The 14,075-nt window shown below is 40.9% G+C and overlaps 2 protein-coding genes across 2 annotated transcripts; both read left to right on the forward strand.

Moving 5' to 3' along the window:
- The first annotated feature begins 4,255 nt into the window (after positions 1 to 4,255).
- On the forward strand, positions 4,256 to 4,825 carry LOC105967395 (uncharacterized). Its single transcript, XM_012991992.2, has one exon. It carries the CDS (start codon positions 4,256 to 4,258, stop codon positions 4,823 to 4,825), a length of 570 nt encoding a protein of 189 aa, XP_012847446.2.
- Positions 4,826 to 11,205: 6,380 nt separating this feature from the next.
- LOC148769195 (uncharacterized) lies at positions 11,206 to 12,531 on the forward strand. Its single transcript, XM_088820286.1, has 2 exons — positions 11,206 to 11,875; positions 11,954 to 12,531. Exons 1-2 carry the CDS (start codon positions 11,206 to 11,208, stop codon positions 12,529 to 12,531), a joined length of 1,248 nt encoding a protein of 415 aa, XP_088676412.1.
- Positions 12,532 to 14,075: the final 1,544 nt, after the last annotated feature.

Raw genomic sequence — 14,075 nt, forward strand, 5'->3', positions numbered from 1 at the left:
TTATTTCTTCTACTTGTTTTATTAAGTTCATGAAACTGGCCACTTTATGTGCTTTTATTATAGGAAGAATAGAATATGAGAAAGAGAGAGAATTAATACGTGATAGAAACCCCCATTATGTTATGGGTTGATTTACATGGAATATATATAGAGAAATAATACAAGGTAATAGAGTTTGATTAGGTAACTAAATCCTAACTAATCTAGGTAATTGAATCATAATAGAATCCTAATATTCTATAAAATCTAATACGCCCACGCAATCGAAACGTGACGAACGTGAAGACTAGACAATCACTTGCTAACACGCTCCCGCAGTCGGAACGAATAAACTTCAAAAGTGAGGACTGCACAGAAACCGCGAAACACAACGCTAGAGAATTCCTCTGTGGAAATATCTGTCCAATTGAAAAAAAAATAATAAAAAAAATAAAATAAAATAAAATAATAATAATGATAATAATAATAATAATAATAATAATAATAATAATAATAATAATAATAATAATAATAATAATAATAATAATAATAATAATAATAATAATAATAATAATAATAATAATAATAATAATAATAATAATAATAATAATAATAATAATAATAATAACGGTGAGAGAAAAATAAGCAACTTTTTTTTTATCGAGATAGAGAGAAGAGATGAGAGAGGGAAGAAGAATAATTAAAAGAAGATAGAGATTAAAGAGAGAAAAATTAGATTAACCGACTAAGAAGAAGAAGATGTCGGATAATAAGAAGAACTGATAAAGATAGAGAAGATGCACCACCACCGGGGAGGGAAGAAATTGGGGTGGTGGTCGCCGGCCATGGAGAAGAAGAGAGGCGGCGGCTAGGTTTTAGGCCATGTAGAAGAAGAAGAAGAAGAAGAAGAAGAAGAAGAAGAAGAAGAAGAAGAAGAAGAAGAAGAAGAAGAAGAAGAAGAAGAAGAAGAAGAAGAAGAAGAAGAAGAAGAAGAAGAAGAAGAAGAAGAAGAAGAAGAATAAGAAGATAGAGAAGATGCACCACCGGGGGAGGGAGAAAATTCGGGTGATGTGCATGGAAAAGATAGAAAAAGAAAAAAATATTAGAGTACCACCACCGGGGGAGGGAGAAAATTAGGTGGTCTCCGCCATGGAGAAGAAATGCGGCTAGGTTTTCACCGCCATGGAGAAGAAAGGCGGCTAGGTTAAAAAACCTAAATCTGGTGCTCTGATACCATATAGGAAGAATAGAATATGAATTAATACGTGATAGAAACCCCCATTATGTTATGGGTTGATTTACATGGAATATATATAGAAAAATAATACAAGGTAATAGAGTTTGACTAGGTAACTAAATCCTAACTAATCTAGGTAATCGAATCATAATAGAATCATAATATTCTATAATATCTAATATAATAATAATACTTTAATATTTATGTTATTGTTAATTGCATGAATTGGAAGATCGGGTTAATAATTAGAACTGTGGTAGAATAGCCTTTGTTGTATTAACATACGAATATAGTTAATCCACATGCCGAAGGCAGGTGAAATCCGGGGTCAGGGTACGGGGCTAAAATCTGGAGATGGCAAACGAATGAACTGGTCACAATTCTTCAAAGGCAACTCGCCACCATCGGAGGAATTGGCGTTGGAATCGGTGGACGGTTTGGATGATACGGATGTTCTCCGGTTTGAGGAAGAAGACGAGATAGATTGGGGTACGAAGGGCGTGTTCTTGGTTGTTGCTTATTTTCCGGGGAAATTTCCCGGAATTGAAGCCATTCGAGCAATCAAGACGAAATGGGAGGTCCCGGTGAAATTCCAAATCCATCCGACGGGGTGGATTGTGTTCAAATTCACATCGGACCAGGATCGGAAACAGGTGGTGGAGATGGGGAAGTTCGAGCATGGTTTGGCGACGCTCTATATTCGGTCCATGCCGGATTTCTTCAACTTCGACATCAACGATATAATGTTTGTTCCGGTTTGGGTGATCCTACGCAACACGTGGACGAACCAAACAGTGTGGAGCAAGCTCGACCGTGCGCTTGTAAACCAAACTTGGCGTGACGAATTTGAGGGTAGCTCGGCACAATTCCTTCCATTCGGGGCGGTGTCGGACCACTCTCCGATTATTGTGCAATTGGGAGGCACCGTCCCCCCGGCATCTCGGCCAATTAGATTTTTCAACATGTGGACCTAGCATGATGAATTTCAAAACGAAGTTAGGGAGGTGTGGACGGCAAACTACCGGGGTAGCTGCCAATGGGCCGTTTGCAAAAATCTCAAGGCTCTTAAGTACCCCACTTAAGCGCCTCAACCAACGTGAATTTGGGCATATCTCAGAAAGGGTGAAACGGGCAGGTGGAGAGCTTGAGGAAATTCAGCAACTCTACCACAACGATCCCCACAATCAACAATTGTGTGGGGAGATGTTGGCCAAAGTGGAGAGATTTCGTTTCTTTGCGAAAGCGGAGAAGATTTTTTTCTACCAAAAGGCGAAACTTCACTATTTACGAGATACGGACCGCACGACGAAATTCTTCCATGGTATTGCTAAGCGTAATGCCAAGCGGAACAATATTGTGTCACTACGCAAGGAGGATGGTTCGGTCACTACATCTAGGGACGAGGTCCTTGCGGAATTTGAGACTTTTTACAGGAATTTCTTGGGTACTCGGCTTCCCTGCGAACCGGTCGATCCTCACATCATTGCCACTGGAGCGGTTCTAGGGGAGAAAGATCGGGAAGTTTTGATCCAACCAGTGACGGGGGTGGAGATTAGGGAAGCTCTTTTTGATATCGCCGATGATAAAGCGCCAGGGTCGGATGGATATACGGCCCTTTTCTTCAAAGCTGCATGGTCGACCGTGGGACCCCTCCTTACGGAAGCAGCTTTGGAGTTCTTTCGAAGTGGCGATTTGCTCAAACAATGGGATAACACGATTTTAGTTTTTATACCAAAATCTGCCCATGCCGAAATGGTGGGTGACTTTCGGCCAATTGCCTGTTGCAACGTTATTTACAAGGTTATCGCGAAGGTTATTACGAAGCGCGTCGAGAAGGTTCTACCCTCTATTATCGATCGAGCCCAATCGGCTTTTGTGACTGGGCGATCTATTACGGACAACATGCACATGGTGGAGCAACTTATGAGGGGATACGAACGTAAACGGATTTCCCCCCGGTGCTTGATCAAGCTGGATTTAAGGAAGGCCTATGACTCCGTAAATTTGGATTTCTTGCGGTCGATGTTGGTGGGGCTAGGGTTCTCGGATATGGCGATCCGGTGGATTATGGAGTGTGTGACATCGGTCTCCTAGACGGTGTCGGTTAATGGAGTGACGAAGGGGTTCTTCCCACGGATGAGAGGACTTCGACAAGGGGACCCATTATCACCTTATCTCTTCGTTATTTGCATGGAATACCTGTCGAGATTGCTTCATGTAAGAACGACGGAGCCAGAGCTCAACTACCACCCGATGTGCCACTTGCATAAGTTGACGCACCTCATCTTTGCCGACGATTTGATGCTTTTCTCGAGAGGTGATGTTTCCTCTGTTCGTACGCTTGCCACGACGGTGCTTGAGTTTGGGAGAGCATCGGGACTTCATGTGAATAACTTGAAATCCAACTTATTCCTTGCCGGAGTTCCTGTGGCCGACCGGACGACGATTGAGGAGGAATTCCGCTTTGCCACCGGAACCTTCCCATTTTGCTACTTAGGTATTCCTCTCGCTGCGTCAAAACTCCGTGTGTTGAACTACCAGCCACTCTTGGATAAAATTGAGCATGCCATTGGAGTATGGAAGGGTCATACGCTATCGTACGCCGGCCGGTTGGAGATCTTGAAGGCGGTTGTTCAAGGTACATGTTGCTATTGGTTCTCGATTTTCTCGATCCCAATCACGGTTATTGGTTATATTGAAGATATGGCACGGGATTTTTTGTGAGGCACTAGTGCGCCTAAAGTTGGATGGGAATCTTTGTGTAAACCGAAGGCCGATGGGGGGCTGGGCCTTCGTTGTTTGCAGACATGGAACCAGAGTTTGCTTGTGAAGGATCTCTGGGACATCCATCTGAAAAAGGATTCCCTATGGATTCAATGGGTCAACGAATTCTACCTCAAGGGCTCGACTATTTGGGAATGGCAACCGTCGGCGACTTCCCCCCCATACTTTAAAAATATTTGTCGGATTCGGGATGAAGTCGTGGGCAAGGCGGGGTCCATTCCGCTGCTCCTGGCTCGATAAGAGACGTACTTGAGCATGGGGAAACTTACGGTGGGACGAATTTATGAATGGATTAGGGCCCCAACCGGGGGTCCGCCATGGGGCCGACATATTTGGGATCACTCAATGACGCCCAAGCATTCTTTTATTCTTTGGTTAGCAGCCCTTCATCGGTTGCAAACCCTGGAGCACCTGGCTACTTACCAGACCGTTGTGAAGACTTGTGCGATGTGCGGTGCGGAGAACGAGGACCGAGAGCATTTATTCTTTCGATGCAGCCTGTCGCGGGAAGTATGGGACCGTATTTGTATATGGCTGGGGATTTCACAACGGCCGACTACTTTACGGGCTGCTCTGAAGTGGCTTGTCAAGGATGTTAAAGGCAAATCGTACCGAAGCAAGACGCGGAGATGTGCTTTGGCGAGTGTTTTTTACCATATATGGGAGGCTCGGAACAAATGGAGGTTCGACAAGACGGAGACTACGGCTACCGCCCTTATTCGGAAGATTCAAACTCACGTTTATTCAGCTATGTTCATGCAGTACGCGGAACTGACTACCAGCAGCGGAGGCCGTTTCATTGTTGGCCAACTTGATGCACACTAGGGCAAGGGGAGTAACCCCAATCGTTAACTAGTACTTTTATGACTCTTTATGTTTTTCGATAGTTAGTTGCTTTCTATTACTGCCTCAATTCCCTCGGGTATGCCCGTTGAAATTGTCTAGGACTTTTTTTGATTTATATTATTTACATCTTCAATAAAAAAAAAAACGAATATAGTTAATCTCTTAGGTAGCCATTATTGAGATTTGTGCGCTTAATGATGTGTTCTAGAATTAATTGCGTAGGAATACAATAATTGAATCTAGAGTATTACATCATAATACACGCGGAAGCGGATTATGATTTATTTAGCATCTCAGGTTAATAATCGAGGTTAATTACTTGCATAATTGAAGGAATTGGGGAATTAATAATTACATAGGGAGAAGAATAAAATCATAGGCTTGTTTTCTTTGATTAATCTTCGTGTTAATTGCTTTCGTTGTTTTTATTGTTTTAATTTTCTTTAATTTAGTTTAGTTAATTTAGTTTATTATTCATCTTTCGACTGTGTAGAGTGGGCTTGATAATAATTGCTAGGATTTAGCGTCTATGATTAAATAATTAAACATTCTCTATGGGATCGATATTCGGACTTAATTGTCCACTATATTACTTGTACGATACGTGCACCTGCGTGTAGGTATTACCACCAACATCTATGTCTTACAAAATAAAATAAAAAAATTCTAGTGGGCTTGCGTCTTCCCTCGTATCAATTTTGTTGCCACTTTCGAGTCCATTTCTATAAGATTTGATGATGTCCGTATAAGATTCTAGTGTGTTTTAAGTTTCAATAATATGTAAAAGGATATCATACTTTACAAATAAGCCCATCAATGGGTACTTATTCATAAAGATATCCGGACAATAAACTCTTTTACAAATAAGTCCACACATGGTCAAGATTTTTGTAAAAGACTAAAGTAGCCCCTCATACTTTAATATGCTCCAATTCCATCCATTAATTTAATTTAACCTCAATTTGACCCCAAATTTCACAAATTATTCAATTTTGACCCAAAACACATTTTTATGGACAATTTCGTCCATCACCGCCGTTGACTTTTTTCTTTTTTTCTTTTTTTCCCTTCCGAATTTTTTCGCCGGTTTCCGACGTTGACTTTTTTTTTCTTTCTGTAACATTTTTTTTCATTTAAACAACAATATTGTTGTGATTGACAGTAATATTAACTATATTACTGTTAAACACAGTAAAATTAATTATACTACAGTTTAACACAATAATATTGCTATATTAATCTCTAGCACAGTAACATTAACACAACACAACTCATTATTATTGTGTAATAGAGTAATATTACTATGTTGACCGTTCAACAAATGTAAACATAATAAAAAACCAAAAGAATAATATTATTGTGAGTGACAGTAATATTACTATAACAACAGTAATATTACCGTCAACCACAGTAATATTACAATAATAGACAGTAATATTATCACGTTACTCCGTGAATAACTCAAACAAACAAAAAAACCCAAACAAAATAATAATATCGATGTGGTTGACATCAATATTACTATAACAACAGTAATATTATCATCAACCACTGTAATATTATTGTGTTTATAGTAATATTACAATAATAAACAGTAACATTATTACATTACTCCGTGAATAAATCAAACAAAACAAAAAACCCAAAAAATAATAATATTGATGTTGTTGACATTAATATTATTGTGTTTACAATTATTTTATTGTCAAAGACAGTAATATAATTACGTTGACATGTCAACAAATCAAACAAAATTAAAAGCAAAATAACAAAAAAAAAATAATAATATTATTACGTTAATTTACTATTAACGGCAGAACATTTACATAAATGTATTGTCAACGGCAGTAGAATTATGTTAATGTACTGTCATTGACAATATAATTACGTTAATTTATTGTCAGTGACAACACAATTACGGCTAACGTTTAGCGGCAGACGTAAAAAAAAATAAAAAAAAAACACTAAAAAAAGTAAACGCCGGAGACCGGCGGTCAACACCGGAATCCGGCGGCGGAAAAAAAAAAGTCAATGCCGTAAACCGGAAGAAAAAAAATAAAAATAAATAAAATCGAAAAGTCAACGCCGGAATCCGGCTGCAAAATTTTTTTTAAAAAAAAAAGTCAAAGTTGGATTTTTGTGGTCAAAATTTATTAAATTGGGATTACAATTAAGAATTGGGTATAAAGAGTTGGGGGTAATATTGTCATACACATTAATGTTTCTTTTATTTATAATAAATATTAAAGGGATGAGCTTATTATATAGCTCATAAAATTAGAATAATAAAGATGCTTGGTTAGGGACCTAGGAACAAAAATCCTTAAAACATTAGAGCAATAGAAATTTTTTCACTTCATCGTCAATTGTTTAACGAAATATACGAGATTTGCAGTTTGTCATATAGGAAAATGGAATATATTAATTTTCATATGTTGCAGCTTGTCACGTGCAAGATACAATTTTATGTTTAGAACTTTTCCTTAGAAAGTTACGTTTATACATGAAAAATCGGGATTTCGTGACATAACTCAAGGGCTTCCGAAAACAGAAGAGAGATATGCTTTCAATTGATTCAATATCGATGAATCTATAAAAGAAGGTTCGCACGAAAGGTATAACATGAATTCATGGAATAGCAAGGGCATCATTGCTTTGGTTTATTAGCAAACTATATTGCAAAGTCATATTCTATTATTGAATTTTGGAGGGAAAAGAAGAGATTCTAAATCAAAATGATCCATACCACTTGTCAGGACAAACCTGCACCAAATTTCCATGTATTTCATTTTTTCTTGTATGAAATCATCATTTCCGTTAATTATAAAGGGAATTTAATGCAAGTTTTTTGTAACATAGAGGGGTTGGTGCATGGTTTTGCAACACAAGGGAGGTCTATGTTTAATTAATTAATTTATTTAAAATTCAAATTATTTTCTCAAATCAAGTGCTATTAATTTGAAATATGAAAACTAAGAAAAATAATATTCGAGATGGAAGTTGGAACGAATTCTCAAATTATTTATGTTTTTTTCACATATTATTAATCGAGAATAAATTATTAAAATATATAATAATTCTAATAAAATAATTATGTATTTTGGTTTATGTTTTTTTACATATAATTAATCCAGAATAAATTATAAAAATATATAATAATTCTAATAGAATAATTATATATTTTCAAAAATCAAAATTTTTAAATACATTAATAAATTATATCGTATAAACATTGACCCTTAAAAAAAACATTCACCACATCTATTTAAATTTCTATTTTTCATATTGTAACTGAAATTACTGAATAAGGTGTTAGAATTAATTTAAGAAAATAATATGAAATTTAAACGAATAAACTAATTTTGTATACAATCCCCTTTTATTGTAGAAAATGCACGAAATCCCCCTCTGTTATGAAAAAAAGGCATAAAATCCCCTCCATTTTCGTGCAAAGAAAAATAACATACAAGGGGTCAGGGGATTTTGCACAAGTTTTCCTTAACACAGAGTGTTTTTATGATTTTTACCCTACAAAATATTGAAAAGTTGAAAATTCATTTGTGAAATTAAGCCCATATCAAATAGCTATGGTTATGGAAACTTAGAGTTGTTCCAAGTAGGGGTGGGAACGAGCCGAGCTCGGCTGTTTTGGCCAGCTCGAGCTCGTTTACCATCCCTAGTTCCAAGTAAACTAAAACCTCAGCCATCCTTGGTCTCTGTTTTGAAATATGGCTTAGGCACTTCAAAGCAACTTTTGCAACAGTAAATGCTGCCTTATGTGAGATTTGACCCTCTAGTTTTCTTGTGACGCAAATATGGTGTTGCCCAATCTACTAGATTGTACTCATTAATAGTCCTGTTTTCATCAAAACTTTTCCGTCTGGTTAGTAATTCAATCAAAACGACCCCAAAGCCATACACGTCGTATTTTGTTGTTAACCGACCTGTTTTTTTTATAATCAAAGGGATTTGTTATATGACTTCTGATATAATTAACAACATCAAGAATATAGATATAATTGAACCTGTTGCAACATATTCCGGTGCAGCATAACCAATTGTACCCACAACTTGAGTCCATACATGAGTTCTATTGCCTGTCGGACCGTCCAAAGCCAAACTAAAATTGCACAATTTTGCGTTACATTCCTGCAACCAAGATAATAATTTCAAACAATAAATGATTTAAAATCAATAATCGTTAACACACACACACACAATAGGTACATAATTATTTTGAGAACTAAAATCGATAATAAATTAAAGAGTAGTATATATATTATTGAAATACCTGCAGTAAAGGTTTCATCATCAAAACTGAAACGGGAACTGAAGTCAGCTGAAATTGAGGTGTCGAATCTTTCACACAGCGCAAGGTGCCTAAGTTGTTCTCTGTTTAGGATAGCTGCAACCAACCTCTCCCAACTATCATACACATTGGACATATTTCAAAACTACTCTCTTATTTTCTACAACTAGTTATATGTAATGAAAAAATCCAACTTTTCCTTGAACCACTCATCTGGTCAAAGTCTACCACTCTATAATTGGAACTTGCCAAGAAATTTCAATTCCCTCGACGTTCTAGTAAATTTTCATTTCAATAGAAAGACATAAATACCCTCATCAAAATAGTGTCGCTTTGGGTTGTTCGCTCGGTACCCGAATTTGCATGGGTCGGTTTCAGGTCTTGTTTTGGTGGACCCGAGACCCGACCGGAGGACCCGTCGGGTCCACCCGAATTTAATGTGTAAATTCAAAAAAAAAAAGTCAATCAACTAAATCAAACCCAAGGTTGCCCAAATGTTTTAGAAGAGTACTGACCATTCGGACAAAGTAAGTTATTGTAATATTATTATAATATTTCTCATATATCTAATTGGGCCGACCCAATGGGCCCCAATTTATTTAATAACTAGACCCAATACACAAAAGTATTCGGGCCCATTACACGAAAGCCCAAGCACCTTCAATGTAAGGCTTGGGCCCAACAAATGTAGCCCAACCCAATCAACGACATATAAATAGAGGTTTTACTCATTTGTAAAGGTAGGTTCTAATTTTTCACAATCAACTCCGAGTTTTATTCTCTCTATTATCTCTACGATCCGTACATCTGACTTGAGCGTCGGAGGGGTTTCCACCGGATCAACCCACGGCTTAGTTCACGTGTGCTCATTTTGTAGGGACCTCAGGATCATCGAGTTGATAAGCTACTGATCAGCTTTGCTTTCCCAGTTCGTTTTCTATACTACTCCGGTGAGCTATATTTTAGCATCATCATTTTGGCGCCGTCTGTGGGAACGATGCAAACCAGATCACGTAGCCAACAAGATCCTCCTGAGGCGTCAGCTCGGAGAGAAAATGACACAGCAAATAATCTCCCAGTCCGTGGAGGATCTGGCATGCCACCTCCTCCACGTACCGCGGACCCACCTCCTCCACGTGCTGCAGATCCACCTCGCGAGGTTCAGGTGATCCCTCCTCGGGACCCACCACTCGCCGATCCACCACTCCCTGCTCCTCGAACGGTTCAAATAACCGAGGATGCGCTCCAATGCATGATAGCGGAAGCTTCAACTCGCGCTGCCACAGAGGCCGTAACTCAATATATCGCCACGATGGGAGCAAACGCTCCCAATGCGATACCAGCGCCAGCTCCACCGATAGCGCCACCTGTGGCCCCACCGCCAATCCAGAATCAAATAAGTGTCTCCTCCTCTACCTCGGACCCACGGTCCCGAGTACAACTATCTACTAATCACAGAGGGGCACAGCCCAGACAGCAGCGTCGGCGCTCACCCCCACAGGGGAATGCGTCACCACAGAGAGTCCCTCTCTTTAATGAGGGAGAAGGCGAGGTAAACAGCAGAATGTCTCGCCAGAATCTTTTCCCCCAACCAAATAATCTAATGGGTGAAAGAATACCTGTACCAACAAGACGCAGTCCCTTCACCATAGACATTCTCAATGAGGTATTGCCTCAAGGAGTAAAGATCTCGGGGTTACCTCAATTTGAAGGGACCACCGACCCACAGGAGCATATAGAGAAATTCAGTGCCATGGCGGATTTATATTGCCCGACGGATGCTGCAATATGCAAAATGTTCCGCACCACTCCCTCCAAGAGGGCAATGAATTGGTTCAACTCTCTATCCATAGGGTCGATTCACACCTTCGCTCGGTTGTCAACCCGGTTCACCAACCAATTCGCCATCAACAAACAATATGCCAAGACCCCAGCTCATCTTTTCTCTGTAGTATAGAGAGATAACGAGACGCTCCGCAACTACATTAACCGTTTCGTAGAGGCCATCCACGAAGTCCCCAGTGTAGGGCAAGACATGCTCTCTGGGATTATGCAGCAGAACTTGAAACCTGGTAGATTCAAAGAATCTATCGCCGGAAGACCCCCAGGCAACTTAGAGAAGTTGCTGAATCGAGCCGAAAAATACGTCCGGATAGAGGAAGCCTCTACCCATGCTCTTCCTAAAAGAAAAAGGGAAGATGACCGTCATGACAATAGGAGGCGCGATGATCGACGTCCACCACTTCCACCTCAAGGCCAACCCTCTTCCTCCTACAATAGGTTCACTCCGCTAAACGCTCGCCTCACGGAAATCCTTCACATGATAGAACATAAAGGTTTAGCAGAACCTCCAGGTCCTATGCAGCCAAACGCAAAGCGAGAAAAATCGGATCGTTATTGTCGATTCCATAAGGACAGAGGGCATACTACGGAGGAATGTGCACAACTCAAAGTGGCGATTGAGAGGCTGATCAAACAGGGCCATTTAGGCGAATACATTGATAAGCCGCGAAATAAGCGCCGTGATGATCCTCCACACCGAGATAACAATCGAGATCAACAACAAAGACGAGAGGATGGGGGTCATCGACGTGACCTAGATAACAACGATAACCAGCCTACCCGGGGAATCATCTCCTTTATCTCCGGAGGACCGGCGGGGGGCGATTCAGAAAATGCAAGACGCACCCTCGCTCGATCAGCACGCATGAATCAAGAACGTGCTTCTCCATCCGCACGCATATATCAAATACGAAGACCTGATCACAGCATAGTCTTCAACTCCTCCGACCTTGAAGGTCCCGATGAAGACCATGTCGATGCATTGGTAGTAACAACAACGGTGGCCAACTTCTTGGTCAAGAAGATATTAGTGGACGGTGGGAGCTCAGCTGATATCATGTACCTCCACGCTTTTAAGCAGCTAGGCATAGATAATGCCCGTTTTAGTCCCATCTCCACACCCCTGAAAGGGTTCACAGGAGAAGGCATTTTGTCTATGGGAGAAGTGGAGCTGCCTGTTTCTTTAGGGGAAGACTCCTGTCGAATCACAAAACTAATCAAGTTCCTCGTCGTCGACAGGCCATCACCCTACAACATCATTCTGCGGAGGCCAGCGATCCACACATTCAAGTCAGTGCCTTCCTCCTATCATCAGAAGTGGAAGTTCCCTACTCCCTATGGAATGGGGGAAGTACTTGGAGATAGACGTCTCGCTCGAGAATGCTATGCAAGGGCCCTACGAGAACCTTCAAAGAAGCCTAACCCACCCGTAAAGGGAGACGACACCCAAAAACCCGACAAACGGAAATGGGTCAATGCGATCATCGAGGATAATAAAGAAATCCTCATCAGCGTACCTGATGACAGCATCTAGCTAGCGGCCGTCGAATAACTTAAGCTCATAGAGCTCACTCCCGGAGATACCTCAAAGCTCGTACGAATAGGATCTGATTTAGATCCAACCACGGAGCAACAACTTATCAACTTCCTGCGGCACAATGGAGATGTGTTCGCATGGAAGGCCCAAGATTTATCGGGCATTCCCCCTCAGGTAGCTCTACACCGGCTCAACGTCGACAAACGGTTGAAGCCAGTCAAACAAAGAAAACGGACATTTGGTCCCGAACGCAACAAGCATATCAAAGCGGAAGTGGCAAAACTCCTTGAAGCGGGCCACATACGACCAGTCTAGTATCCTGAATGGCTGTCGAACGTAGTACTCGTTCCCAAGCCGGGTGGCAAGTGGAGATTTTGCGTAGACTTCACTGACCTCAACAAAGCTTGTCCTAAGGACCCATTTACTCTACCTAGAATCGATCAGCTCATCGATTCGACCTCGGGGTGCGAACTCCTCAGTTTCCTCGATGCATACCAAGGGTATAACCAGATCTTACTTGCGCCAGAAGATCAAGAGAGGGCTGGTTTCATCACTGACCAAGCCATCTACTGCAATCAAGTCATGCCCTTCGGGTTAAAAAACGCAGGAGCCACCTACCAGCGTCTAGTGAACAAAATGTTTGCAGATCAGATCGGTAAAAATATGGAGGTGTACATCGACGACATGCTCGTCAAAAGTGTCAAGGTCTTGGACCACCTAACTGATCTGGATCAGTGTTTCGCCACCCTGCGAAAATATAAGATGAAGCTCAACCCCCTCAAATGTTCATTCGGAGTTCGGGGAGGCAAATTTTTGGGTTATATGATTTCGTAGCGAGGAATCGAAGCTAATCCCGCGAAAATCGAAGCAATCACCTCCATGGCTCCGCCAACATCGATCAAGAAAGTTCAACAGCTCAACGACTGTTTGGCATCCCTGAACAGATTCATTTCAAGATCAGCGGACAAGGGTCTCCCATTTTTCAAAATTTTAAGGTGAGGAAAAAAGTTCGAGTGGGATGAGGCATGTCAAAAAGCCTTCACTGAGCTAAAGTCATATCTCGCATCACCACCCTTGCTTATAAAACCTCAGCCGGGAGACACCCTCATGCTGTACTTAGCTACCTCGCCTGATGCCATCAGCGCAGTCCTCATCCGAGATGGAGGAAAAGGTCATCAACCAATATACTACATAAGTCGCGCCCTCCAAGGAGCCGAACAACGCTATACCAATATGGAGAAGCTCGCTCTCGCCCTCATCAACGCAGCTCGGAAGCTTCAACCCTACTTCCAGTCGCATCAAGTGGTGGTTCTAACCAATTATCCTCTGAAGCAGATACTGAGAAGTCCCGAAACATCCGAGCGATTAACAAAATGGGCAATAGAGCTAAGCGAATATGGAGTGGAATTCAAACCCCGCCCAGCTATCAAAGCACAAATATTGGCTGACTTTCTAGTCGAGATGACCTCAGTAGAAGAAAGCACCTCTCTACCAACTTGGTCCGTCAGCGTCGATGGATCTTCCACTGCCACAGGAGGTGG

The sequence above is a fragment of the Erythranthe guttata genome, chromosome 7 (genome assembly GCF_056151865.1).
Source record: "Erythranthe guttata isolate IM_541 chromosome 7, IM_541, whole genome shotgun sequence".
NCBI classification, from domain to species: Eukaryota; Viridiplantae; Streptophyta; class Magnoliopsida; order Lamiales; family Phrymaceae; genus Erythranthe; species Erythranthe guttata.